Raw genomic sequence first — 26,825 nt, forward strand, 5'->3', positions numbered from 1 at the left:
TATGTTTGTTCGTGAATAACAAAAAAAGAACCAAAACGACACCACAAGCAGAAAACACAGCAGATGGAAAAACAGGCAGAAGGAAGACCACCTCTGCCGTAACGTCATAGCACTTGCGCCGCGGGTCTTTCGAATGAATGACCGAGGCGCGTAAGCAGCACGGCACCTGTAGTTCATGGCGTGGAGTGTTTATAGCTGAATAGTTTAGTTATTTACATTTCATTGGGTCGATAATACTGTTCCCTGATGGAGGAGTTGGACGTTGAGCCGGCCATCACCGTAAGTTTCTGCACGAGCTCAGTCTTCTCTTTTTTCTTCCACATGATAGCAATGCTAGCAAGCTAACTGTATCGCAACAACATTACTAAACGTCTGATCTAGATGATTCGGGTATGATAGAATACAAAAATCCCACAACGTGTGTCAGGTGATTAAAAGTTATTACAATAAATACATACCTTTTTAAAACTGTGGAACAAGGTGTCAAAGAAGCAAGAGCAAAGATGACAGTGATAGAAACTAGTTAGTTATTAGATAACATAAGAAAACATTTGAGGTACTTTACTAGTATTTCTACTTTCTGTTACTTTCTACTTCCTTACCATCACATTTCAGAAGAAACCGTTTGTACTGCATTTATCTGACAGCTGTAGTTACAAGTTGCTTTCCATTCATATTAGCTAAACAAAATATAATCATACAAAAAATAAACTTTCCAGCTGCAACAGTAAAGTAATAAACTTCATTAATGAAATAATACATTATAGGTTAGTTAACACAATATGTTGTTTCTTTAATCTTGTATTGTATATTGTAACCATCTTTACTATTCTAGATTTAGCAGGTTTGATTAATTAACTGATAATCAATAATAAATAAATACAATCAAGTTAAAGTTGATCATTTGGAAATTTCCCTCCAATGTGCAAAATTGTGGGTGAGACCCATATAGGTTGTATAATTCCTGTGCTAGCCTAATGACCAACGATAAAGAATCATGCATTGGAGAGGAATTTCATGTTTAAAAAAACCAAGAACAAAACACAGTTTAAGTTCTTATTTAATTTGTTGATCACCTGTACATACAGAATATTCCTGCAGCCAGTGATGGGAAGCACTTGGGATTTGCCTGGGGTCCAGGTGATCTCCTTGTGTATGAGACCCTTTACAAAGCATCATCAGGTATGTGTAGACACTAAGACAAGCCTGTCTGTATGTTGTCTCTCTCTCTTACCTAATATCACTCTGTTATTGATTGTCCACTCTGTATGTTCAGGTGCCAAAGGATCAGGCTGCTCCTTCATCCATGAGGTCAGGAAAGATGAGGACATATATTCCCCCATTTTACGGAAACTCTTCAATGAGTCACATCACATCTTTGTTGGCCTGCAGACAATTCAAGAAGACCTCCCTAGCAAGAACAAAAAACCCCAGTAAGGCCAACTGATGGCTCCTGCCTGGGCATGTCACTCTTGCCCCTTTCACACCAACGCGTTTTCAGCTCCGGCTCGGAGCTGGAGCCTGAAAAGTACCGTTTTTACCTGTTCACACCGCAGAGGCGCCGCCTCTTAGCTCCGGAATCCGGTTCACTTCCAGCTCCAAAAAATTGTCGGTCTAGAGGCAAGAGCTTCAGAGCTAAGAGGCGGCGTCGCTTACGTCTCTCTTACGTCGAGGCGGGTTGAAGTAGATGCTGAAGACCACAAAGAAGTCTTGCATTTCGCATGTGATGTTTGTAAAGTTCCAAGTAAAGTCGTCCGATGCCTTCCATTTCGTTTCGTAAGAGGATAACCAAAGCGAACAGCGCTTCAATACAATCGGCCATTGTTGTTGTTGTTGTCGATGTGAGGGATATCCGCGTGGTTTGGATTTTATGAAGCAGGCACTTAAACGGTGACGTCCTGACGCAGCAGCGGCAGCTCTGGGCGGTGTGAACAGAGCGGGAGCAGAAAAGGGAAACCGGAGCTGAACCAGAAAAGCTCCCGCTCGGAGCTAGAAAGGGAAAAGCGCTGGTGTGAAAGCCGCATCAGTAACGTTTCTCAACAAATTAAATCTTTGTTATGAAAGGCAGATAGGCACCTGCAGAAATGTTTCATTTAATGATTTGTCTCTGTCTTCCTCCTTAGATTTGTCAGCATCAGTAAAAACTATAGATCTGTGATACGAGCCTGTATGGAGGAGCTTCAGCAAGTTGCAGGTCCGAATTTTACAATATAATACCAGCATCTTAGTCTTTAATGTAATTACTCAGGAAATATCTAATTTGCATTTCTCTCTTTTCTGCAGTTTCTACAAAAGATGCAAAAGTGGCCATGCAATATGGAAATCAGGTATGTACCACTGCTGTATGTGTATCTGTGCCATAACCTGCAAATACATGACATCCTTATGTGTAAAGTCAACTAATAATGCACATACAGGATTCCATACTGGATATTGTAAATGTCAATATGCCTTGAAATATATGCGCTTTGTTTTTTTCATAAAACATCTCTTCTAATAAAAGTGTCAACAAATAAATGGAAATAAATTCATTTAGAATTAGCTACAATAAGTCAATGTTAAGGTGCAGCGGAATGAATATTCATTTTTAATTGAAATGTTGACTAATGTTCTTTTTCCATTGACACAGTCCTAATGTCAGCTTCTGTTTGGTGTTACAGGTGTCCATTCTGTTGGCCATAGAGCTGATCTGGAATCTGTCTGAAGTGCTGTTCATTGATTCTGCTCCAGGTTAGAGTTTTTTTAGTGGTTGTACTTAATCTACCTTTGTACCCTTTGTAATACATTTTATAACGTGACTTTGAAAGCACTCAGACAAACAAGTCGTGTGTGTGTGTGTGTCCTCAGCGGGTTCCCTGTTGCTCCACCTACTCGACTGGGTAAGGTTACACAAGGCTGATGTGGATGAAAAGGCCACAGAAGTGCTGCAGAGTGAGAGCCCTGCTGAGCACAAAGACTACTGGGATGTGGTAGGTGCAGAGCAAACACACACACACACACACATTTCTGTCTTTAGAAACTAGGCCAGTCACATGACAACTACAGTGCTTTTGGTGAAATCTCAGTTATCAATTGTTTTGTATCTGTGCTGTGCAGGTGCTGAGTTACGTGATGCAGGGCAGGTTGGAAGAATCCAGACAGATGTTGGTGAAGCAGGCCACCCTACACCCTGCCCCCAGGAGCATGTACAAGCTGATGGACACTCTGCTCAGCAAGATGCCCTTCTACAATGTAAGACCCTCTTTCATTGCTTTCTGTTGTGTGTAGCTTGATGGTATTCATATTAATGATTTGCTGCAAATTCATTTCTTTATTTCTCAAGAAGAGGTGCACTCAACTGTTGGTTGGTTCTTTTTAATATGCCCATGTCACACACCTACATGTGTAATTCAGTTCTGCAGAATGACACATTGATTAACAGCATTAACAAGCCATTATTTGACCAAACAATGTGCTGCTGCTTCTGACATATCATCTTTTGTGTCTGTGCTCATGCAGTGGGTAAAACAAAATCCAATCTAGTCGTACCTTCCTGACACATCAGTTTCTGACAGGCCCTGCTTCACTGACAGAAAACCTGAATAATCCTAGGAAATGTTGGAAAGCCATAAAATCGATTTCCACTGGTGATATCCCAAATGAGCTACCTCCGTGCCTCACCACAGCATCTGGCATTATATCAGACAGGGCCACTATGCTTAATTGCTTTAATAAGCATTTTGTGTCTTGTGGCTCTCTGTTTGATTCTGTCACTGACTGTACTTCTGCGTGTGTGAACGCTCCAATCCTTGACTCTGAACAATGTGGTCTGGAAAACCCTTTTAGTTTAACCCCTTTTACTGTTGATGTTGTTCGTGAAGTTTTAACCAAGTTAGATCCTAAGAAACCGGCTGGTCCGGACAACTTAGAACCTTTCTTTTTAAAGTGAGCTGCAGATTTTATTGCTCCACCTCTCACTACTCTTTTTAACCTCTCCCTCAGCTCAAACACAATTCCAAAAGTATGGAAGTCTGCTTATGTCCTGCCTTTGCTAAAAGGAGGGGAGGCAACTATTTTAAATAACTATAGGCCAATCTCAAAATTGTCAGTTCTGGCGAAGGTGCTCGAACGACTTGTGAGTGAACAGGTAAAGGAGTTTTTATGCAAAAAGGACATCCTGTCTAAACATCAGTCAGGCTTCAGAAAGCAACATAGCACCATCACTGCCACAATGAAAGTGGTGAATGATATTACGAGTATTTTAGATAATAAGCAGAGTTGTGCAGCTCTATTTGTTGACCTTTCCAAAGCGTTTGATACCGTCGATCATCACATTTTAAAGCAGAGGCTGGCCAGTATAGGCATATCCAGCCATGCAGTGGGTTGGTTTGTGAACTACCTCTCTGAAAGGTCCCATTGTGTTCACTTTGATGGACTGTCTTCTGAGTGGTTAAACATTTATAATGGTGTTCCCCAAGGTTCTGTTTTAGGACCACTTTTATTCTCCATATATATTAACAGCGTAGGTGAAAATGTGGATGAAGCTACTTTACATTTTTATGCAGATGATACTGTGATGTATTGTGCAGGTCCCTCCATTAAAGAGGCTGTTGTTAAATTACAGGATGTTTTTAACACTATTCAGACTCAGCTCTCTGAATTAAAGCTTCTTTTAAATGTGGATAAAACCAAGGTAATGCTCTTTTCTAAAGCTAAAAAGTCACCAGAGCCTGTTTTAGATGTTGTAACTACGCAAGGAACAAAACTTGAAGTGGTTACCAGTTACAAATACCTTGGTATCTGGCTTGATGATTGTCTCTCTTTTAAACTTCATGTCAATAACCTGCTTAAGAAACTAAGCGTTAGGCTAGGGTTCTTTTTCAGAAACAAGTCCTGTTTCTCGCTTGAGGCCAGGAAAAGGCTAGTCACTGTCACCTTTTTACCTGTGCTGGACTATGGTGATTTGTTGTACATGAATGCACCTGCCAATTACCTGAGCAAATTGGATGCTGCGTATCACAGTGCTCTGAGATTTGTCACAAATTGTAAAGCGCTTGCACATCACTGTACACTGTATACCAAGGCAGGTTTACCATCACTCTCTGTACGGAGGCTCAGTCACTGGTACACTTTTATTTATAAAGCTATGTTGGGCAAACTCCCGTATTACATCTGCTCTCTGGTAAAGCAGAAAGTTGCAAGCAGCTATTGTCTGAGGTCGCAGGATGTAGTCTTGTTAGATGTACCAAGGGTAAGGACTGTTTTAGGTAAGACAGATTTTATGTGCGCAGCTCCACTTGCTTGGAACAGCCTACAGTCCAAATTGAATTTGAGCAATTTTATTTCTCTGAATGTTTTTAAGGCACGTCTGCACGAGATGCTTTCTGACACTATGGGTGTTTGTAAGTGTTGGTAAATATGATGTCCTCTATTGTTTGTTTTTATGTTTCATGTGGAACTAAATTGATGCAGGTCTCCCTTGTAAAAGAGATCCGTGATCTCAAGGGACCTATCTGTCTAAATAAAGGTTTGAAATGAAATGAAATATGATGCAAATGTACCAGTAATGTTCATACAAGACATGCAGGACTTTAGCACAATTTCTTGCTCTAAAACCAACCAATTGAACTCTCTGATAATCATCAGCCTGGAGGCAACCAGACGCTGACAGAGTATGATGTGAAGTGGAGGCACTGGCATGAGGAGGTGGACCGCTGCCTGCAGGACAATTCATTCGCCAGCAACAAACATCTGGAGATCATCTGCAGGGTCAGTGACTTCAGTCAGCTCGAGCTGCTGTCCATTTACTTCTTACATGTAGAAAATATGCAAAATGACCTGAATCTGTGTTAAACTGTGGGCAACGAGATGTCCTGATTAAGGCTTGATCATTGAATGAGTCGCATCGATATCACGGTTACTTATTTTTTGTTTTTGTTTATTTTTGACTAAATTCTAGATCCTAGTTGGGGATGAAGACACGTTGCTGGAGCACAAGGAGCTCCTGGGCACCTGGTATCACTTCCTGGTCACGAGACTACTCTTCAGCCACCCTACAGTCCAACCCACAGAGTTACACTACTATGCACAGGTAACCTACACCAACCGCTTCAACACCGCTCAGCTTTTATCTTCACTGGTTCTTTATCCCTGCTATTTACTGTGTGTGTGTGTGTGTGTGTGTGTGTGTGTAGTCCTGCATGACGATGTTTCTGGACTCGAGGAGCGTCCCTGAACCCCTGGACAACATTTTACTGGCTGCGTTTGAGTTTGACATCCACCAAGTCATCAAGGAGTGCAGGTAACATGCAGAATAATATCAATATATACAACCAAATATACAGTACATAAAAGCAGGTTCAATCCTACCGTTTCATGTATTGTCTTTCACTCTTTTCTAATGTCTCCACCACGTGTCTCTTCAGCATTGCTCTCAACAACTGGTGGTTTGTGGCCCATTTGACAGATCTGTTGGATCATTGCAAACTCCTCCAGTCTCACAATGTGCAGTAAGACGTCTACTCTGTTTGTACCTGCATATCATTTGAATCTGGAGATAAATAGATTACACTCTTTATCCATTTAACATCTACCATTCTGGTGTGTTCAGTTTTGGATCCAACTTGCGAGAGTTTCTCCTGCTAGAATATGCTTCTGGTCTCTTCACTCATCACAGGTATGGTTATCTAAGTACTATAATTATCCTTATGGTATAGAAATAATGTTAAGTGGTGTATTTAACTACTCAGGTTAACTCAAAGTAGGAAAACATGTTCAGTCTTTATAGCTTTTGGATCTGCAAATTATGATTATGATTAATGCTGACTAATTGACTCTTTAGTTTAGTCTAGAGGTTGTCAGCACTGTTAAAACACCAGGCATCAGCATGGTGTTCATTTGACTTGGTTCTACAAATGTCTCCACTTAAAGGATGTTTGTGTGTTTAGTCTTTGGCAGTTGGCCGTGGATTACTTTGACCACTGCCCAGATTTAGGCCGGGTGTACCTGGAGCTGCAGATTGAGCGCGTTCCTTTAAACACGGAGCGCAAAGCCCTCAAGGTGCTCAGGATCTGCGAGCAGAGGCAAATGTCAGAGCAAGGTAGCCCTTTCTTCCTCTTGTATCCACCTGCCTTTCACAAAAACAGACATTAAATGTGTTTCTGCCAATGCAGTTAGGACTTAAACCTTTAACTTCCTGTCCTCATCCAGTGCGGAGCATCTGTAAGATCATGGCTATGCGAGCCCTGAAGAACAACAGGCTGGGCTCGGCTCTCTCCTGGAGCATCAGGGCCAAAGATGCTGCCTTCGCCACCCTCATCTCAGAGAGGTTAGTTTCTCAATTCATCAAGATACCATTAAAGGTTCTTCCCCTCATCAGAGAGTTGTTTGTCTTTTCCTCTTCTGCACCACGGACTGTGAACAACAAGCTTTCTGGAGATTCCTAACTGTGATATCAAACGAGTGCATGCTTTTATATCCTCCGCCACATTGTGATTAGATTCATCTTGTGGGATGATATTTCTTTGGCTGATAACACCTACAGCGAAGAAGAAGCTGCCCTGTTTCAGTTGTTATGTTTGTCAGCTAGCTATTATTGGGCCGTTATCTTGTATTCTGGAGAGACCTTTGACTTAAGAGAAGCGTAAATAATTAGAAAGGATTTGTTTCAGGTGTCAAATAAATTGTATTTGGCTGGTCTCTCTTTGAAAGCACTTTGTTGTGAGGTGGTTTCTAAAGTGTCTCCGTGTGTGTGTCAGGTTTCTACAGGATTATTGCGCTAGAGGGACATTCTCTGACCTGGATCTGATTGACAACTTGGGTCCCGCAATGCTGCTCAGCGACAGGCTCACTTTCCTTGGTACGAACTAGAAACACACACACACACACACACACACACACACACACACACACACACACACACACACACACACACACTTCAGCATTTGCAGCGCTGCTCAACTTGTGACTCACAAGTTAGATTCACACATGAAGTGAAGGGACATTCAGTCAGGGCAGATTTTCTCCTGTACAGCTTCCCTTAAAGTATTTTCTAGGACATCACATGAGACTCAGACACAGAGACATGTGTGCACACCCAGATATAAATAAAGCTATGTACCGCTTAATCCAACAGCATGTGAGCGCGTGATCTACTGGAAAAACATCTGTGAAAATAGATAAACCATTTGTAAAAGAGAACAGTAAATATAAAGAAATTACTTGACCATAGATTATGACAAAATCTATGTTTTAAAAATACAAATGAATTATATTATGCAGGGGACATCATTTAAAGTTGTTCTAAGTGTTTAATTGCTGAAAAAAGCCCATACACAGACCGTGATGTCTGAAACACTGCGAGAGGAGCAGAGATGAACAAGAGTTCAGTAAAGGCAGATTATATGTAAATAAGAGTGTGAACGATTCATGCCGATGTTATTAAACTGCACTTTTATACCGTATGATAACATCTACTGTTTGACAGCATTAGCTTAGTGGTATTACAAGTATTGACATGAGCAGGTCAGAAAACGGTCCTGTCTTTTCACTCCTAGGGAAGTACCGTGAGTTCCACCGGCTGTACGGAGAGAAGCGCTTCGGCGAGGCGGCCAAGCTGCTCCTCTCCCTGATGACGGCCAAGATCGCCCCCCGCAGCTTCTGGATGACCCTGCTGACCGACGCCCTGCCGCTGCTGGAGCAGAAAGAGGTCAGTCGATGGTCCAAGAGGTCAGGTTCAATGAGTCGCTGTGCACCGTGCGCAGTAAACTGTTGATATGAATCCTTAACAATGTAATCACATTGTTCCAGTTAGGATATATGACCAGTAACATTCAAATGCTAAACTGATATAAATGTTTGCCCCATTTCCATTATTGTTTTGTCATTTCTTTATACATATTGATCAAATATGATATTTTTTAAAGATACATACATCAGTCAACAAAGGGCTGCAACTTAAGGATTAGTTTCAATATGGGTGAGCTTTATTATATATTATATTTATATATAAAACATCAGACAGTGCTAAGATATTCAGTTCACTCTGATGGAAGATTACAAAAATCCCATATTCACCATATGGACATTTCCACTGAACATGTATCCCATTTTCCTTTGGAAACAACCTTCAAGATCTGTTTATCATATCAAAATAGCTTCAGATATATCGAGCCCAGTCCTGTCTTAGTCATTCTGTTTGGCTGAGATCTTTGTTCATTACTCAATTCACTTCAAAGCGTGTGTGTGACTGGATAATACACTTGGGTCTTATTCTGATCATGCATTTCCAATAACTAATCTCACGATCTTAGAAATGATCATTTTTGATGAAATCTCATTTAATACAATTAAATGTATCATGTTATATGGAAACAAATGAACAAAAGAGGAAGTTCAATGATTTGAAGAAGTTGTTCAGTCTTGATTAAAAGGTGTCTTTGTTTGTTGAATGTTAGGTGATCTTCTCGGCCGGCCAGACCTACGAGCTGATGTTCTGTCTGGAGGAGCTCACCTCCTCCCTGAGCTCCGTGGCTCCCGCCACAGACGGGACTATGCAGGTACGCCTCTCCTCTCAGCCTTAATCCTGATCAGTGTTTACAAGAGAGACCAGCTGTTTAGTGTTGGTGTCAGCAGCTGCTTTTCTTGATTGGTGTCGATGTACATTTGGTGCAAAATTAAAAATATACTAATAACTAAGCAAGTTATTAACATATGTGCCCTCTATATGAAGTGTCAACACATATTCTAAGACATTAAAAAAAGCTACATTACCAAATGTTATAATATTTCAAAGTGTTTTGACCAAGTATTTTAATGTGAACTAGAATTGTCAAAGTTGTACTGTTAGATACTTGCCCAGACATATCTATTCCAGATTTAAAAACTTTAGAGGTATCAGAACAAATTGTGGCGTTCTTATCATATTAAATATGGTCTTTTGGGCACAAATGGCTTAGTGTTCATCCTTTCCACTTCACGGTAAACTCCTACAGGACAATGAATTATTTGACTTCTAATTCACAGCCTTAACTCTGGTGCTGTAAAGTTCATTTTGTCTATATGTTAAAGACACAAGCACACTTCTTAATGTGAGTGTTTTTGTCTTTTCAGGATGAAGACATAGAGCAGACCAAGGTGGAGCTCCTGAGACTCGCTCTGGCCAGGAACCTGGCCATGGCTATAGTCAAAGAGGGAACCGTGTCAACATGAATGATGCCATTTAAAAAAAAAAAAAAAACCCTCTTATTATTCATTTTTGTATTGTATATAAAGTTTGAGTTATCAACATGTGCTCTTTGATAATAAAACCCTTTTCATGATGTACATTGTTGTTGACCTTTGGTTAATTATTTACCTCCGAACAGCAGACATCCATTGAAAGAAATATTTATTTTTCCATGTAGCGAACAAATGGCACATCATACAGTATGTACAGACATAACTCTCCCAAAATCTACACGTCACATGTTCACATAACTGGTCATACAGCAAACATTAGGTACATTACAGACTATGTACATTAAACACTCACTTCTTCTGTACATGACGAGTTGAGGAGACCTAAGGGGGGGGGATCGGGGTGGAGCACAGATCAATTCACCCACTGCTGAAGACACACTAATCCGCCTGGTGACAGACTTCCCTTTCAAACTACATTTTAAATTCAGATTTTTCAGTTCACTTCATTTTCTAGGTTCAGTGATGCACTGAAATACTATAAACGGAACATAAAGTAATACATGTCAAAAATACTCCCAATACTTTCACTGGTAGATGAGTTAAAGGTGGGGTATGTCATTTATTTCAGAAACACTTTTTGTTATATTCCATGGAATGCTCTTAACATCCCGATAGCAATGAATATCTTAAATGCTTTGACAATAAATACATAAATAAATTTAATTTCAAGCCGTAGTACTGTAAAAAGCACGACCAATCATCTGAGCCGGCCCGGCTAAAATAACTGGATGGCCTACCTGCCTGTCAGCCTTCCTTCTGTGCACAAACTTATCTCGTGCCCTCATTGGTCATGTGCGCGTTCGTGTGTGTTGGAGGAGGGGCTCTGTAAGGAAGTGGCAGATATTTTCCGGCTGTGTATTTTCTAATTCTAGCGCACTCAAGCTGGTTTCTCCAAAATTACCTACCCCACCTTTAAGATCTGTAAATACACGACTAAAATATAACCACCGACTGCTTAAAGCATGACTGAAAAGCAGACAATCACCTTCATTTATTTGAAAAGAAAAATGTAATCACATGACATAAAACAGGACTCAGTAGCCTCAAATATTAACGATATAATTAAAAATATCAAACCTCTTGTTTGCAGTTGTTTGCCATTATAGCAGATAATTAAACATGGTTGTCTACTTATCTGAAACATGGCAAAACTAATGATTATTGATCACACTAAGTTTCCTTATATATAATAAAATCTTGATGGTTGAAATTATTTTAAAACCTTTTACTAAACCGATGAATTGCCCAGTTTAACTCCATCTTAAGACATCTACTAGATCCCATATTCAAATGGATATAGGCCTATTCAAGTATATTTTCTGTGTATTAAGAAAGTGCTCGGCGGAGGAGTAAATAAATAAATAAAAACTGTTGTGTCTTAGGCTCTGGTAAATTGACGATAGATATGTTTTTGCTTTGATTTCGAACATGTAATGCCTGTAGAATAATGACTACATCAATGTTAGGATTGGTTCCCTATAGGCTTTGCTTCCCAAATGCAATTCTGTCTGTCACAAAGCAACCAAACCCCCCCCAAAAGCCTAGTTGTTTCGTTTGTTGCAGAGAGACCCTTTGTTGCTGGCAAAAAGCTGTTGACTGCATTTACTCTGAATAGCATGCAGCAGGAAATTGGTTACAATAATGTTTATTTTGGAGGGAAAATGATAAACAATTCAAAAGTCTTTGGGACAGTGGCACCAACGGTACTTCCTCTAAATGGAGGACACTTTAATTTAGAGGTTAGTTTCTTTTAAAAGTAATTTTGTTATGAAGCAATCCAACCCATCAGTCAGGGGCTTAGCTCTAATGCATGGAATATTTAGAGTTCATTAACATGTGTTGTAATCTTCTTGGGCAAAATCTAGTAAAATATTCATCTCAGGCCCTGTAAACAGCACTACTGTCCTACTTGCAAGTGCATATCTTTAGTTTGTTAGCCATCTGCAGGAAAGTATACGAGCACTGTATAAATACAACTCCAGTGTCTGCTGTTAGCTTCTCACTGCCGGTAATGACAATAGCGAGGGAAATGAACAACTATAAGGAATGTGCAGCTGAATTTCTCCACCTTCCCCTCCTTCCTCTCTGGGATGGATGTGAATTCACAAACCCTTCATGGAGTACGACCCGCTCTCCCTGCCTAGAAGAAGCAGGCATCTTCGCTTCTATAGATGGCCCCAACTCTCCTGTGGGGGGAACTGGTTGACCTCTCCGACCTCGTTGCACAGACGGTCTCCGAGTGTGAACGCCAGTTTGAAGCGCAGACGCACCTTATCCTGTGAACACACACACACACACACACACACACACACACACACACACACACACACACACACACACACACACACACACACACACACACACACACACACACACACACACACACACACACACACACACACACACACACACACACACACACACACACACACACACACACACACACACACACACACACACACACACACACACACACACACACACACACACATTTTAGTGTGATCCTTAAATCCTTCGTTACTTGTTATTTTATGTCCTCGAGTGTTAACGTGTCACCTACTTTTGTTGGGTTGGCCAGCAACATGATCTGGGTAATGGAGGCCGGTGGTAGGATCGGGTTAAATGGAGCCAGGTCTGTTCCTGATGGAGGCTGCAGCTTCACCTTCATTGACTGGTGGGGGATAAAAGGAGGAGTCAGCACAGAGTATTTAAACCTTTATTTGTAAGACGATTTCACAACTAGTGTTTTCTTGCTACGGGAAGGCGGGTAAATAACAGACCTAAATGACCATAAGCTGATGAGCCTATTACTATCTGAGATTGCCTGCAGGCAGACATAGATACAGCATACGCTCAAATACTTCTAACTAACTCTAACTCCTGGCAGTTACAATGAAACAAACACATCACTGTCTGAGGAAGAAGTGTGCCTACCTTGGGCACAGCAGCCTGCAGTACCACATTTTGAACAGGCAAGGGGGCAGTATTGAGCGTTGAGACCACCATCACTAACACGTCAGTCCTGCCGGGGGGGCAGTTAGCTGCAAAGTTGAGGAGCATGCGAACACCGTCCTTATCGTAGGCCGTCACTGGCAGCACTTTACCTGAGGAGAGGCAGACATGAGACATTTAAAGAGTTTACATTCAGCTACATGTTTATTAATCATTTATGAATCCCTCCCGTCCTTACTCGGTCTGATTGCCTCCAGAGGGATGTGCACGTTGCTCAGGGAGACGTCTGTGGCTCTGGCCGGGCTGCCGTGGAGGGGAGGGTGGCAGGGGGACAGAGAGCGGAACAGGGGGCTGCCCGGGGCCGAGCCCAGGCTCTGGACCTTAGCATGGGACAGAGCGGGAGAGCCCGGCACCGTACACTGGAGAAAAGAGGGTGAGGAGGGAGAGCCATGTCCAGCTATGAGGGGAGGCGCTGCTGCAGACATCCCGAAGCTGCTTCCTCTTGCTGCCATCAGGGAGGAACTGAAAACCACAATTTATAGATTACTTTGAGACCTTAAAGTACTGTAGAACGGTCAAATAGCATAACATGGCAAAATGTCTACAAACAAGAGACAATTCTGTGGAAATGACTGTTTTTGCTTTCGTTCAAATTGTTATAAACCACTGTTTCTATTATTAAACATAACAACAGATAATGCTCATGAATCTGTACCTCTTATGATCTGAAAACCCCATCATGGCCAGGTCCTGCAGGTTCTGCAGACTGTTTGTGGCTGCAGCGGGCTCAGACGGTGGTACCACGGGACCTGAACAAGCTGCACCGCCAAACATATCCAGACCTGAAGCTGAAGCCTGCAGAGGAGACGAGGAGACACAAGATAACTTACACCCTCCTTTCACATATGAACTAACAAGCTGTGGTTTGGTTCAAGTTGCTCACAAACCATTGTAGATGTACCTGCAAGGTAGTCCAGTGATTGGACAAATCGCTCAACTTGGGTTTCGATTGGCTGCTCAGAGAGGTAGGGGGGTCGTTCAGTCCTGAAAAAAAGTACAGACATTTGTATCGTCAAAAGAGAGGGGACACTACAGGTGAATAGGATCAAACAAAAACCATATTTTTTGTATTAAACTACATGTTTAAATATGTAAGTGAAGCATTATTTTATACTACATTTTGGTGGATCTGGGCTAAATCTACAAATCTAAAAAAACACCTTAGCGTACAGTATCTTCTAGATGTTTTCTATCAACTAGAAAACATATCATCGCAGTCTTTCATGTCTGTCTGTCTGTAGAGTCGAGTGGAAGCTAGACTAGCTGTGGAGTCAGAGTTTTCTTGCACGTGTGTGGTCTTTTTTCAGTTTTATCTAGCAGTGAAATCTTTGTGAATTGACCTGCTTGTGGAATAAAAGATGTATGTGTTTTCTCAGCTCTACAACGGACCCAAAGTGTATTTTGTAAAACTACATCAGACAGACACATGTAGGCTATGACAAACAGCTCGAAGGCCTTTCTGAAGACACAGATAGAGAGCATGAAGCTTATTACCCACAATAAGTCACCATAGGGATATCATACCTAGAGACAGCAGCTCATCGTCGAGGAGAGAGAGTGACGTGGAGGCGATGTCGAGGGGGGGGTGGCTGGGGCTGCTGCTCTGGGAGACGGCAAGACGTTTGGGAGGAGGAGGCAGGATGGGGATGGAGGAGATAATGGGACTGATGGAGACCAGATCTGAGGACTGGAAGTGAGGGGGGGGCCGGTTGAGGAGGGCTGGGAGTGTCGAGGCCGTCGAGGTCGATCAGAGTCTCTGTGGTCTCTGCTGGGGGGAGAGTCATGCAGCTGCTGAATTAACTACACAATGGCAGGATTACTGGAGTAAAACATCTTGTTTTTATGTAGAAATATGTAAAACACTATTATAAATTGTCTCTCACCACTCTCACTGTGACCAGCTGAGGGTCGGGGCTCCTCACTGTCTCCGTTGACGGGCAGCCCCTCAACAATCTTCTTGTAGGAGTTTATGACCCTGGAGAGGTCATCGCTGGCCTGCAGGATGTCACCTGAGGAGCCAAAAGATACACATTATACACAATTGAATGATAAATACCAACTACGTTTTTCCAAATAAAGAAAATACCAAACAAACAAACCTAAATTGGTGTCATTGTCCTCTGACTCGGTGGCCATTTTGAAAGCAGCGCGCCTCAGCTTGTCACACCGCTGGTAGAGTTCCTGGGAAGAAATACAAAATGTAAATGCAATATATGAAAAAGTAAGTGTAAGAGAATTGACCTTTAGGTTGTAAAGGACACTGAAAGACAACAGATAAAATGAACTGTGTGCCAGTTGAACATTCGTCCCCTGAAGTTTACCATCTTGTGTGTGTGTGTGTGTGTGTGTGTGTGTGTGTGTGTGTGTGTGTGTGTGTGTGTGTGTGTGTGTGTGTGTGTGTGTGTGTGTGTGTGTGTGTGTGTGTGAGAGCGAGGGAACCCACCTTTATGATGTCCTTGTCTGAGTCAGTGGAGTTGTCTTTGTTGTAGTGGGACAGCATCTCCGTCAGCAGCTTCACGTTAATGTTCACCTCGTCCAGAGTGTGTATGCGCTTTGTTACCTTGTGTACTCGAGCCTCATCCTGTGAAATACAACAATACACAATGTTTTCTGTACTACACATAAAACATGGTCGTGTCATATATTAAAAATATTATAACACATTTTGTTTAGCTTTGTAAGGGTAAAAGTCCCGCACTTTAAAAATACATACACAGAAAAGGTCCAACATTTATTTATTTACTTATTGTAAGTCGCTTCAGCGTCAGCTAAATGCAATGTAATGTAATTTATAATCACATACAAATTATTACTATAAAACAGTTTGTGAAAAATAAAGTTTCCAACACCTTTTTGCCTGAAAGCTCTTACCTCTTTCACCATGTTCTTGATTAGTCTGTTTGCTTCCTGGAGGTCCTCTGGGTTTTTACTTCGCAGAAGCTCAGCAAGCAGCTAAACACACACACAAACACACACACACTTACACACTTACAAATGTATCATATAGATATGAGAGCCCATGTATAATCTAGTCCTGGAATAAAGGATACTGCTTAGTTTTGGTGAGATGCCCCTTGATTTCTAGAGAATGTATTTAATCAAGAGCCACAAATTAGAGAATGTACAGTATTGCATTTGCTTATTTTTCTCGGGTTAAAAACTTAACTCAGGGCTGCTTTATAAGAGAAGCATTTCCGATAAAGTCTTTGGTTATTATGATCATTGATATTACAGATGTTAAAATGTACCTAGTTCTGTTGTTTGTAGCTTTCATTATACTGCTAAAATACCACAAATTGTTTGTTTAGTTAAAAAAATAAAAGGAATGTATTCTCCAATACTCTTTTGTTTGATTTAATTTTTTTTTTAAAAAGGCACCAACAAATAATTTGTACCGATTTCTACAGATACTTTTTTACAACTAACTAAAGAGTGCAATATCGTTTGCAAAAATAGACATTGCCATAGCTATAAAAAAATATATTGGCTGTAGTTTGGTTTACAAATTGACAGGACAGATGTAGTTGTCCTTCACTCTCTCACCTTGCCCATGTCCTCGTTGTCGAACACAGGATGTTTGGGTCGTGTCGGAGGAGAGGGAATCAGAGTCCTGTCGAGGGGTAACTCTGGGTCGTTAGTGACGAGGCCTGGTGAGGAGAGAGAGGATATTAAGAAGTCCGTTCACATGCACATTTAATCATGTAAAGTCTCTGTTCGCAACACACCCTGTCTTCTCAGCGTCTGGTAGGCTTCACTGATCTTAGTTTCATTAGGAAACGCCACGGTCCAGCTGTACAGCATCTCTACTATCTTCAACTTCACTTTCTCTGCTGCACTGTCGCCCATGTACTGGAAACAGGAAGTGATTCAAAAGAGGCTGGATGGTAGGACAAACAGTCAACCTACTTTTTATTTTTAACCTATTTGTGGACCTTACCTTTGGGGACACAACTTTAATCAGCTCATTCAAAAATCTGTATTTTCCGACTTCATTATGAAACCTTCTCCCGCAGTTCTTCATACATGCCTCCAATACCTGGATACAAAATCATTTGGATTAGGAACAAACGTTGAGAAAAAAAGGTGTTTGTTGATATTAAGGTGAATTATTTCTTACTGTAAGAGCCTGAAGAGCCTCCCATTCTTGCGGTGAGTGGATTTTGTGAACAAGCAGAGGCACCGCTATCTGAGGACTACAAGAAGAAATTCCAGATTAGAACCTTTTTTCTGGAGGTGATTGTTTTTTTAAAGATCTTTTTTAACATATCCCAGACATACCCTTCCAGTTCCTTGTTGATCTGATCACAGAAGCCTATTATGTACTCCCAGTCATCCTGTCTGTTTGAAGGATGGGTGGCTTTATCTGTTAGAGAAAAACATTTTATTTATTATTTTTTCACAGGCAATATTATTTCAGATTATTACTTTTTACAAGAGAGACCTGAATACAAGGAAAACAAAGGGCAACACAGTAACAACACAACTATACAAAATAAGACATGGAATAACGAAAGTGTTGATGAGGCAGCATGACCACACAGCATTTCTGAATAGTCAGATATGAGGTTTGAGAGCACAACAGTTTCACGGTTGGACACATTAACTCACACTAACCTTCAGTAACTGGTGTGAACGAGGAGCTCTTTGTACACCTGAATGCACCTCACATCCTACTAAGAAAATGTCTCCCTGTGAGTCTTGTGATCCACATAACAATGCAGCAATTGTTGTCTTTCTCCCTCTTGTAATTACTGTTGTCATTGTATTAGCAGTACAATGGAGAAAATCATGAATAAATACAAACCTTAATGAAGATGAAGACCCATGTTGGTTGCACAGGTTGGTCATTTAAACATATATTGCCATGTAAAATAAAGGATTTTTTCCTTTTTATACAAAATTATTTTGGAAGACTTGACTCGAATTCAATATATTTTAGATACCAAATTCATCCATTCACAAAATGGAATATTTTGAAATAAATTACTTTACTAGGAGAGGAGAAATATATATTTACACATTTGGGTTTTAATTACATTATAGCTGCATTATTCTAAATAAGCAGGAGTTTATTGCTACCTGCTTCGTCAGTCCAGCAAAAAGTGCATATGGAAATCAAAATATGAAACAGCTTTTCAGAATCTGACTGTAACAGGATGCATCTAACATTATATATCTCAATATACCATCATCATTGTATATTTATATCATGATATAAAAGGCAGTTTTGGTAATATCAGATATGTGCTTCTGGAAAATGAGCATCCTAAATCACACCCACAGAGAGGAGAGTTGACAAAGAGTAAATCTGGTGCCTCACAGCTCTGACTGGGACCTACAGATATAAACAATTATCTATCAAACAGCTGCCAGTATTAAAACTGTACCGAAGGAACCAAATCTGTCGAGCTTCTCGGAACAATCAATGAGCTGTCACTGGTAGATGGTGTGACCCAGACATTGAATAAAAGGCTCTCCAGCCATCATGATGCAGACAGCTGACTGTGAACAAGACCTCTCTATCAGCTGCACAGCGACTAACAGGCTCTGAGTTACCGGACTCACTGCCCTTTCACACGGAGCAAGTCATCTAGCTAATTACCCACATTATTTAATTCATATATAATAGGATTGATCACTCACTGAGCCAAGATTCAAGCGACTCCCCTTCCTGGTACGCCATAGCACTGAAAACATCGCGTGACGTCACCAGCGTGTAGGCGAGAGCCAGAAATTATTGTTTGTAATTATTGTGTGATTTTTTTTTTTTTTTAAACACCGTATCTAGCATTTTGGAAAACATAATTCACCACGGGTTTTAAATAAAATATCTGCCAAATAAAATAATGATTTGGATTTTAGGCGTTTATTTTTGTAAGGCATCCACAGGAGGTACTAAGCCCGGGGTCCTGATACTGGCACTCACATTTTCAAGATGGCAGCTTCCATCTCAGGATTCTTAAAACCTTGGACACCAAGGTAATTATTATTTCATGAAGACACAACCAGTTTACATGTGTTGTTAGCTGTCTATTTTATTTAACTTTGCAATGCAAATGCAATGTCTTTGCATTTCAGAGTCAATGATGTACATAACGTGGTTGAAATAGCGAACTGGCTCTGGTGTTACATGTCTGCTCACACGAATGTTAACTAATATCTCCAAATGTTGATCTGATAAAGTAATTGTTCTGCTTTTTTACTCACTGGGGTGTTCATTTATTCTTTTAAATTATTGATAATTCCATCACCCGATAACAAATTGGAGAAAAAAACAATTATTTTCATCATTGAATATTTTTCAGTAGGTATGTAATCGTTCATCTATACAATTATACTAACAGCTAACAACATTTTTACATTTATAAAAAAATCCGAAAGTAAAAAGTCCAAAGTTGTCCAATTTACAATGATATACAATTCGGAAAAGCAGCAAATATGAATTAATAAACACATTTTCTGTTGATCAACTAATTATCTCAGGAGTTGTTATGAAATTGTATTTGATTAATAATAAACAATTAAATATAAACAATTACATATGTAAAATTCAATCAATTAGAACTACAACTCACTTCTTTTTCAATTTAAAAGTATTTCTTATCAATGAATATATTTCAAGTGTGTTCTCCAAATGCCAAACATATGGTAAAAATCAGCACAAAAAGGATTCAAGTGACCTGCGCTTTCCGAAAGCAACAGTCCAAATCTTAAATAAATTGAATATACTCACATTTAAAACAACAAGAAAACCATCAAATGTCTTAATTTGACAGCCAGTGACACTATCTTTGACACTTGCAGAATTGTTGAACAACTCATCAATTAAATGTTTCAGTTTCAGTGCTGATTTTTATTTGGATCCCGTCCTTACACCCACACAATCTGTGAAGTATTTGTCAAAGGTTTTTCTTTCTTGTGTCCTTTGTTTGCAGAGTGTTCCTGGTGAGATGGAGCAGATACAACCCTTACTATCTTGAGCCGGAGGTCAGGAAGGAGGCCTACATCAAACCAGAGGCAGAGCTGAGCGCCGAGGAGAAGGAGCTGCGGCAACTCAAAGCGCTGCGACCCATCAAGGCAGCGACCAATGATGTCACCAGCTCTGTGTTCAGCGACCCCGTCATCAGGTACCACAGACAGATATTTCTGCTCTCTTTTATGTGATAAAGTCAGAGCTGAGAGTTCATGACAGGTCATCACTTTTGTGTTTTCTTTCCAGTAAATTCGTCGGCATGATGATGTTAGATGGAAACAAGATTTTGGCCAATGAGATCATATCAAAGGTAAGAAAGCTAGCAAGTGGAGCTCAATGATCTGCTGTTGGTTTTATAGCATACGATTGACATTAATGTATCTCTCTGCTTCCAGACGCTGGAGAACATTAAGAGGAAACAGGTGGATAAATACCACAAAGCTCCTGAGGGGAAGAAGGAAGAAATCGAGTGTAACCCCTACGTCATTTTTCACCAGGCTCTGGAGAACTGTAAGCCTGTCGTTGGGCTGGCCAGCATTCAGAAAGGCGGGAAGTTCTACCAGGTGAGTGATGAAGCTGATCATCATCATCATTTACATACAATACTCAGGGGTACTGAGAACATCTGCTCTCATGGAACATGGAAGGAGCTTATTTAATCTTTCTGCACAAGTAAAACTATTACAAGATGTATTTTCACTGCTGCCTTTTGAGGTGAGTAAACAAAAAAAACAAAAAAAATGTATTACAAACATGTCATCTATGAATTGTAACTATCATATCTGCGATACAGTTTCACAACCTAATGGTTATACTTCAGTGTTTCTCAAACCTTTTCATACCAAGGACCACTTAACCAGTAAAAAAACACTCGCGGACCACCTAACTCCACAAATATCCAAAATCACATCGTTTTTCTAGAACAGATTACAAATCGCCTGAAAATGGTACAAACAAGTGGCAACATGTGTGATGAAGGTGTTGCGCTGGGCTATATCATACAATCGAAAGTGAAACTTAAGCTCGCTCCATTGCGGAGATATTCCCGCGAGAGTGCGCAAAACTTTAATGTATTAATTTATTTAAAATGTGAAATTGTACCAATATACTCACGGACCACTAGAGGGCGCTCACGGACCACACTTTGAGAAGCACTGTTATACTTTTTTGTGCTAAAGTCAATCCTAAACTTCAATGAGGAGCTTTAAGATGAAACATAAAGCAGCTACAATAAGTCAAATATCTGAAGATTAGGTCAAATATCCAAGATGTTTAACTATAATCTTTGTATCTAGGTGCCAATCCCTCTTTCTGATGATCGGCGTCGCCACCTTGCCATGAAATGGATAATCACAGAGTGCAGGGAAAGCAAACACAGACGCACGCTCATGTATGAAAAACTGTCCCAGGAGCTGCTGGCGGCGTCCTTGAGGGAGGGGAACGTCATCAAGAAGAAGCTGGAGATGCACAAGATGGCCGAGGCCAACAGAGCCTACGCTCACTACCGCTGGGCTTAGAAAGGAGCTTTAAAGACTGCAACGTTTCTTCAGACTGAGACTGGACACACGTGCGGAGGATTCAGTGACACATCATGTCGATTCTGTAAATAGTGAACAACGTGAAAATCCTTTGGTAAAGAAGTGCTGTAAGAAAAACAGTGCAGTATAAAGGGGAACATGGAAACAACTTTTGTATTGAGAAGTGGAATTGTGTACAATGGTGCTCTGTTGTACTGTTAATTAACACAAAACACACAATTAAGGAAACTTCAAGATTTATTTGAACAAATAACTTTAAATGTACAACCCAGCCATCAAACATGGGATTGAGTAATGTAAAAATGTTGCAACAGCGTAATAAAATGTATCAACAGATATTGCAGTCAGTAATGGTCCCTGTCGTTACGGGACGAGTTATTCCTAATTTACAATTTTACATCATTAAACATTTCTTTGCCCGAAATGGAAGCTGCCAATTTGAAAAATAAAGTACAAAAATGTCAAATCCTGACCATAACTGGGCTTTTACATTCTTCTCCAACATTGAATATTCTTAAATTGTATGCCAATCTTATATTAAGCTTTCGTTATTTACACGTAATTACAGGTAGAGGTTTTTCAAAGAGATGTAACATTTGGGCCATGAGTGAGTTTTGTCTTCCTCTCCATAAAGCTGTCTCTTAGTTTCAACAAAGACAACAGACTGAGGAGAAGCTGAGCTCGGCTACATGCTGTGTGTAGCCGCTGCTGCTGGTCCTGAATTCAAAAGGAAAAATACTTCCGTTAGCTTTAGGCTCATAACTGATATCATGTGAATGGAGGATAAATACCTTATTCCCTGCTGCAATGGTGAAAGTAGCCAAGCACATTTACTTAAGGGAATATTACTCTTTTACTGCACTACCTTTACTTAATAACTTGAGTTATGAGCTATTGTGCAGACGCAGATTCATATTAAATACATTATTTGATTTTGATACACCTGATGCATCGATAGGGAGAAATTCAGAAGCTAACCTGCAGTATATAAAGTACATTTAAATTAGCCCTGACAGCTGATCAAATAATTAGAATGCAATATGACATTTATGTTTGTAAATGGGTCCTTCAGCATAATGAATACTTTTACTTTAAGGTGGTTTTGCTCGTTTGATTTTTAGAGCATGATCAAAGTACTTCCTTCACCACGGTCCTCGGATGAAGAGCTTTGGCTTTGTCCAGAGGTTTGGATGAAGCTGCACTGCTGTATTGGAACAAGTCGTTTTACAACTAAAGCTTATGAATCCAGAAATGAATGTCTGATTGATTTATCTGTAGAAACAGTTTCAATTTAAACTGAGCAATCTCTTGGTATTTTATACACAAGTTCAGCTGTAACAAAATAAAGAACAGAACTGACTTAAGACTCAACGCTTCATCTAAAAATGTCCTCACTTAATGAGGCAGTAACAGTAGTCCTACAGACACATTAGGTTGAAAAATCCTCAGAACTGCATTTAAAACCATTACTAAAATATAAATTCTACACTAAAAATATTCAACTGAATTAAAAAATATTCAACTGAATTTAAAAATATTGATTTTCACTTACATTTGGTCACAACAACAAACTAAAGCAAAAACCAAGTCAGCCTACATCTGACTGGAATGTCAAGTCCTTTGGATTTGGTAAAAAAAACGGTGGACTTTGAACAGGAATGCAAGATCAATAAAAAAACATTTAAAAAAATGCTCAAACCTTAAAACAAAGTGAACCTGAATGTGACTAAACCTCGTAACTTAACGTCAACGCCTTCTGAACTATTGCACATTCCTCCTCCACGGCACCATGTCTCGGAAAAAAGGATCGAACGCAGGGAACAATCCAGCGAAATAAAAAGGTATTCTTACACTTTGTGATCCGCCTTCTTACCAAAAAAACGGCTGTTCTTCATGAATCTGCTGGTTTAATGATCAGTGTTGACTGAGGACAGGTATCCGGGGTCCTAGTCAGCGATCTCACTGTAGTAGTACTTGTGGGCGGTGCCGCTGAGCACCCACCCCCCCGCCCTGAACTCCAGGATCTCCAGCAGCAGCAGGCGGGCCATGGAGGTGAGCCCCTCCTGCAGCAGGAAGCCGTCCCGCAGCAGGTAGAACAGCTCGTTCATCCGCGGGCCGTTCACCTTCTCCAGCTGCTCCCCGATGCGGTGCAGCTGCAGCACCAGGCAGTCCACCTGCAGGGGTGGGGGGAGGGGGAGGTCAGTGACTTATCTGGAGAGAAAGACGCCCTGGAGAGGAATGTTTCTAAATGTATTCCATCTCAAAACGTTTGTGACACATGACACCTATTTCTGTCCCTGGAGAAAGATCCCTCCTCATTCGTTCTTTCAGTGTTTATTTTCATCCCCCCAAATGAAAAGGGTTTGTTTAGAAACTTCTTCCTATAACCAAGCGAGGGTCCAAAAGACAGAGGGTTTTGTGAACTGTACAGATTGTAAAGCTCCCTGACCCTGGGGTAGTTTTTTATATTGCTATATACATAAATAATCTACTGGACTTTTGATCGTTTTCAAAGCTGGCTGTCAAATGTTTATACTTTGATGTATTACAGTGGCAAACTATATTTATTCAAACTAGTGCAGTTTTTCTCAACCTTTTCTGCGTCAAGGAGCCGATCTTATTACCAATTTAGGTCACAGACCCCCATTTGATCAGATTTTGCCTCAGAATAAAAATAATGAGAATATAGTTTTAAGTTAACAGAAACAAATCTTAACTATTTAAATACATAAAACTAAAAGTTGAAATAACTTCAGATTCTTCCTCACCTCCTCCTCATTCATAAGAGCATCTGGTTGGGACAGTCTGATCAGACAGTCGTACACAGGATGGACCAGAGCCACCATCGGCATGTTGTTCACCTGGATGTCAGTAGAGGTAAAAGGTTAAGTTCTCTTTTTCAAGGTAACATTGTTGAGTTCTTCAAAAATAATTTCTCTTTCACACAAGTGAAAAACTAGCTGTGTGAGTGAAACCATAAAAAGGTGACCTGTGTGAAATGACAATAGCCATTATCAAGGAAGAAACCTGAGTCTCTGTGAAGTGGAGCAACACCTTCAAGGCTCACCACCGACATATTAAACACTTCTATTACTGCATGTACAAGCAAGAGGAGCAACAGGATAAGCACATGTAGCTTGTTTTACATCTGATACATAAAGCACAAGAAGTAATCAAAGATATCCGATGCTATGATCTGTACTTATTCATCAATGCCACACTATCGTCGAGTTTAAGACAATATGTCAACATGATGAAGTTTGACATTTCTTCCGACTTACTTTGAGGTAGTCGAAGATGTTACAGATGAACGTGACTAAGCACACCCACTCCTGCAGCGAGCGCGCCCTGGTCTCCTCGCGGCTCTTGAACTCCTGTTGCAGGCGGTTCAACAAGCTCCTCCTGAACACGTTTCCGTTGTTCTGCTTGGCCTCGGCCTGCACCAAAAGGGACCCGAGAGAGAGGACAGATAGTAGGTGAAGAATGGACAAAAAGTCAGGAAACAAAGCGGTGTAGGTAAACTGGCTTAAGCCTCCTGTTGCTGCAGTGTAAACTACCAGTTAGGCATTAATAAGGTAAGAGGATTAACAATCAATCAGATGTTTAAGCCCTGCTCTGGTTCCTTAAACCCCTCTGTCTCACTGGTGCTCAGTGTCTTGATCAAAGAAACAAATGAACAGACTGCAAACAGTACGGACCTGCACAATGGTGTAGCAGATGCGTCCGGCTTCTTTGCTGAAAACCTGGTCCTTCAAAGACTGATCCACGAGGACATCAGAAACCTTCTCCAGGTTCACAGAACTTGGATCTGAAAGAAACCAAAAGATATACATTTGAAATGTATTTTATTGACACAGTGAATATTGATTAGGTGTCAACACAATGCTAATGCAGGAAAAGTTATGGCAATGATTAAAGATGTTTGCAATATTGAACCGATGTAGACATTTTTTAAGTTAGTAATAAGAGGACATGCTAACCTTTCAAGGCTGTTTTCAGCAACATCTGTGTATCCATGTCTAAACACTGGATCCTGTATTCTTCAGCAGAGTTCTCCATTGTAAATGGTGGCACCCAAAGTCCACCTGAGAGCTGTAACTCTGTAAAAATACATCAGAAAATACCTGTTATTAAAACATTTTATACGGGTTTAACATTTCTATTTGTTGTTTTCAAAAGAAATGCATGGTTTTCACACATAATAAACGTTGTCCTCCAATACTGTGGGCACAACATGCATTACAGACAAAGACTGCAGAACAATTTGAGGGACAACAATAACCGCGAAATCCTGTACTGTCATCAAACTGGCTGCAGCCCCCACAGCTCATTCACTGAGGCACAGCAGGGATTACATGCACAAACTCGGGTCACACAACAGGTCACCAATACCCTTAAACAACATATTTAACTCAATAACAAAGTCCTCTTTTAAACTGTGAGGTATTAATACCATAAATTAGCCACGTGTCATTCACAAGTAACTTTGGCTAGTATTGCATGTAAGTTAACATTAGCTAAACGCCCATTTGGGTAATGTAACTTGGGTTTATCGATATGATACCGATAGTAAATGCAGCATTAACACAGTTTTGCTGACTTGTTGTAATCTCATTCATTTCCAAATAGTGTTAACTAATATTAAACTGGTTAGTTTGTGTCCTTTTGTCGAAATGCAGAGACACATCGTTTATGTTATGACGAGTTAGCGTCAAGTTACTTAACCTACATTTACGTTACACCCACCCGCCAGAGGAAAGAAACCGGTTATCGTTAACTACAAATCAAGAAGACAGAAATGCCGCATCAATTGCTTACATTTCAAAAATAACATGTTAATAAATTACCTACAATTGACGCCAATTCTTTGCATCTAACCTGGTCATAGCACTTGGGTAGATGTTCCTCAACCCAGCCTCACAAAGATTAAGTATCACGACAAGAGAAGTGCCTGCCTCCCTTCACCTCGCCAGAAAAAACCCGCAAACACAGAATGAACGTGGTAGATGTGTGTCTGTGTATTTTAAGCAGGAACACCCCTATTTTGTAGGCAAGGTGCTTGTTCTCCGTAATTTGAATATTTT

The 26,825-nt window shown here is 40.5% G+C and overlaps 4 protein-coding genes across 6 annotated transcripts; 2 read left to right on the forward strand and 2 right to left on the reverse strand.

Annotated features, from left to right (window-relative positions):
- Positions 1-15: 15 nt before the first annotated feature.
- nup85 (nucleoporin 85) lies at positions 16-10,250 on the forward strand. Its single transcript, XM_034219600.1, has 19 exons — positions 16-279; positions 1,089-1,182; positions 1,277-1,433; positions 2,124-2,194; positions 2,284-2,327; positions 2,661-2,730; positions 2,848-2,969; positions 3,097-3,231; positions 5,626-5,748; positions 5,939-6,070; positions 6,174-6,280; positions 6,405-6,488; positions 6,590-6,655; positions 6,927-7,078; positions 7,189-7,306; positions 7,737-7,837; positions 8,535-8,686; positions 9,435-9,536; positions 10,090-10,250. The coding sequence occupies exons 1-19, from the start codon at positions 247-249 to the stop codon at positions 10,186-10,188; spliced, it is 1,962 nt and encodes a 653-aa protein (XP_034075491.1). The 5' UTR covers positions 16-246; the 3' UTR covers positions 10,189-10,250.
- A 69-nt stretch (positions 10,251-10,319) lies between these two features.
- Positions 10,320-18,932, reverse strand: gga3b (golgi associated, gamma adaptin ear containing, ARF binding protein 3b). The gene is given in 18 exon segments (XM_034219599.1): positions 10,320-12,494; positions 12,779-12,889; positions 13,153-13,322; positions 13,409-13,692; positions 13,886-14,025; positions 14,132-14,214; positions 14,755-14,920; positions 14,922-14,998; positions 15,114-15,239; positions 15,330-15,411; positions 15,674-15,811; positions 16,102-16,182; positions 16,774-16,877; positions 16,956-17,079; positions 17,168-17,266; positions 17,348-17,423; positions 17,509-17,593; positions 18,874-18,932. Coding segments are annotated over 18 exon segments (2,097 nt in total). The 5' UTR covers positions 18,914-18,932; the 3' UTR covers positions 10,320-12,383.
- A 211-nt stretch (positions 18,933-19,143) lies between these two features.
- On the forward strand, positions 19,144-22,213 carry mrps7 (mitochondrial ribosomal protein S7). Its single transcript, XM_034219895.1, has 5 exons — positions 19,144-19,209; positions 20,166-20,357; positions 20,450-20,513; positions 20,599-20,766; positions 21,499-22,213. The coding sequence occupies exons 1-5, from the start codon at positions 19,166-19,168 to the stop codon at positions 21,718-21,720; spliced, it is 690 nt and encodes a 229-aa protein (XP_034075786.1). The 5' UTR covers positions 19,144-19,165; the 3' UTR covers positions 21,721-22,213.
- mif4gdb (MIF4G domain containing b) lies at positions 21,966-26,769 on the reverse strand. Of its 3 annotated transcripts, none has more exons than XM_034219896.1 (6): positions 26,593-26,769; positions 25,722-25,841; positions 25,440-25,549; positions 25,023-25,178; positions 24,510-24,602; positions 21,966-23,915 (listed from the first exon to the last, which is right to left on the reverse strand). In XM_034219896.1, the coding sequence occupies exons 2-6, from the start codon at positions 25,798-25,800 to the stop codon at positions 23,688-23,690; spliced, it is 666 nt and encodes a 221-aa protein (XP_034075787.1). In that variant the 5' UTR covers positions 25,801-25,841; positions 26,593-26,769; the 3' UTR covers positions 21,966-23,687. The 3 variants fall into 3 exon arrangements, with proteins under 3 accessions (XP_034075787.1, XP_034075789.1, XP_034075788.1); XM_034219898.1 differs by having other exon boundaries at positions 26,620-26,759; XM_034219897.1 differs by having other exon boundaries at positions 26,589-26,735.
- Positions 26,770-26,825: the final 56 nt, after the last annotated feature.

The sequence above is a fragment of the Gymnodraco acuticeps genome, unplaced genomic scaffold (assembly GCF_902827175.1).
Source record: "Gymnodraco acuticeps unplaced genomic scaffold, fGymAcu1.1, whole genome shotgun sequence".
Taxonomy (NCBI): Eukaryota; Metazoa; Chordata; class Actinopteri; order Perciformes; family Bathydraconidae; genus Gymnodraco; species Gymnodraco acuticeps.

What these genes read in the sequence shown, in the direction of transcription:
- mif4gdb (XM_034219896.1), bottom strand. Translation starts at nt 25,800, where the DNA reads ATGGAGAACTCTGCTGAAGAATACAGGATCCAGTGTTTAGACATGGAT. An exon ending in TCTGCTACACCATTGTGCAG is followed by an intron (nt 25,179 to 25,439) that starts GTCCGTACTGTT and finishes CTTTTGGTGCAG; the next exon opens with GCCGAGGCCAAGCAGAACAA. An exon ending in ACATCTTCGACTACCTCAAA is followed by an intron (nt 24,603 to 25,022) that starts GTAAGTCGGAAG and finishes ACTGACATCCAG; the next exon opens with GTGAACAACATGCCGATGGT.
- nup85 (XM_034219600.1), top strand. Translation starts at nt 247, where the DNA reads ATGGAGGAGTTGGACGTTGAGCCGGCCATCACC. An exon ending in GAGGCAAATGTCAGAGCAAG is followed by an intron (nt 7,079 to 7,188) that starts GTAGCCCTTTCT and finishes GTCCTCATCCAG; the next exon opens with TGCGGAGCATCTGTAAGATC. An exon ending in GCCACCCTCATCTCAGAGAG is followed by an intron (nt 7,307 to 7,736) that starts GTTAGTTTCTCA and finishes TGTGTGTGTCAG; the next exon opens with GTTTCTACAGGATTATTGCG.
- mrps7 (XM_034219895.1), top strand. Translation starts at nt 19,166, where the DNA reads ATGGCAGCTTCCATCTCAGGATTCTTAAAACCTTGGACACCAAG. An exon ending in TTCAGCGACCCCGTCATCAG is followed by an intron (nt 20,358 to 20,449) that starts GTACCACAGACA and finishes TTTTCTTTCCAG; the next exon opens with TAAATTCGTCGGCATGATGA. An exon ending in AAGGCGGGAAGTTCTACCAG is followed by an intron (nt 20,767 to 21,498) that starts GTGAGTGATGAA and finishes CTTTGTATCTAG; the next exon opens with GTGCCAATCCCTCTTTCTGA.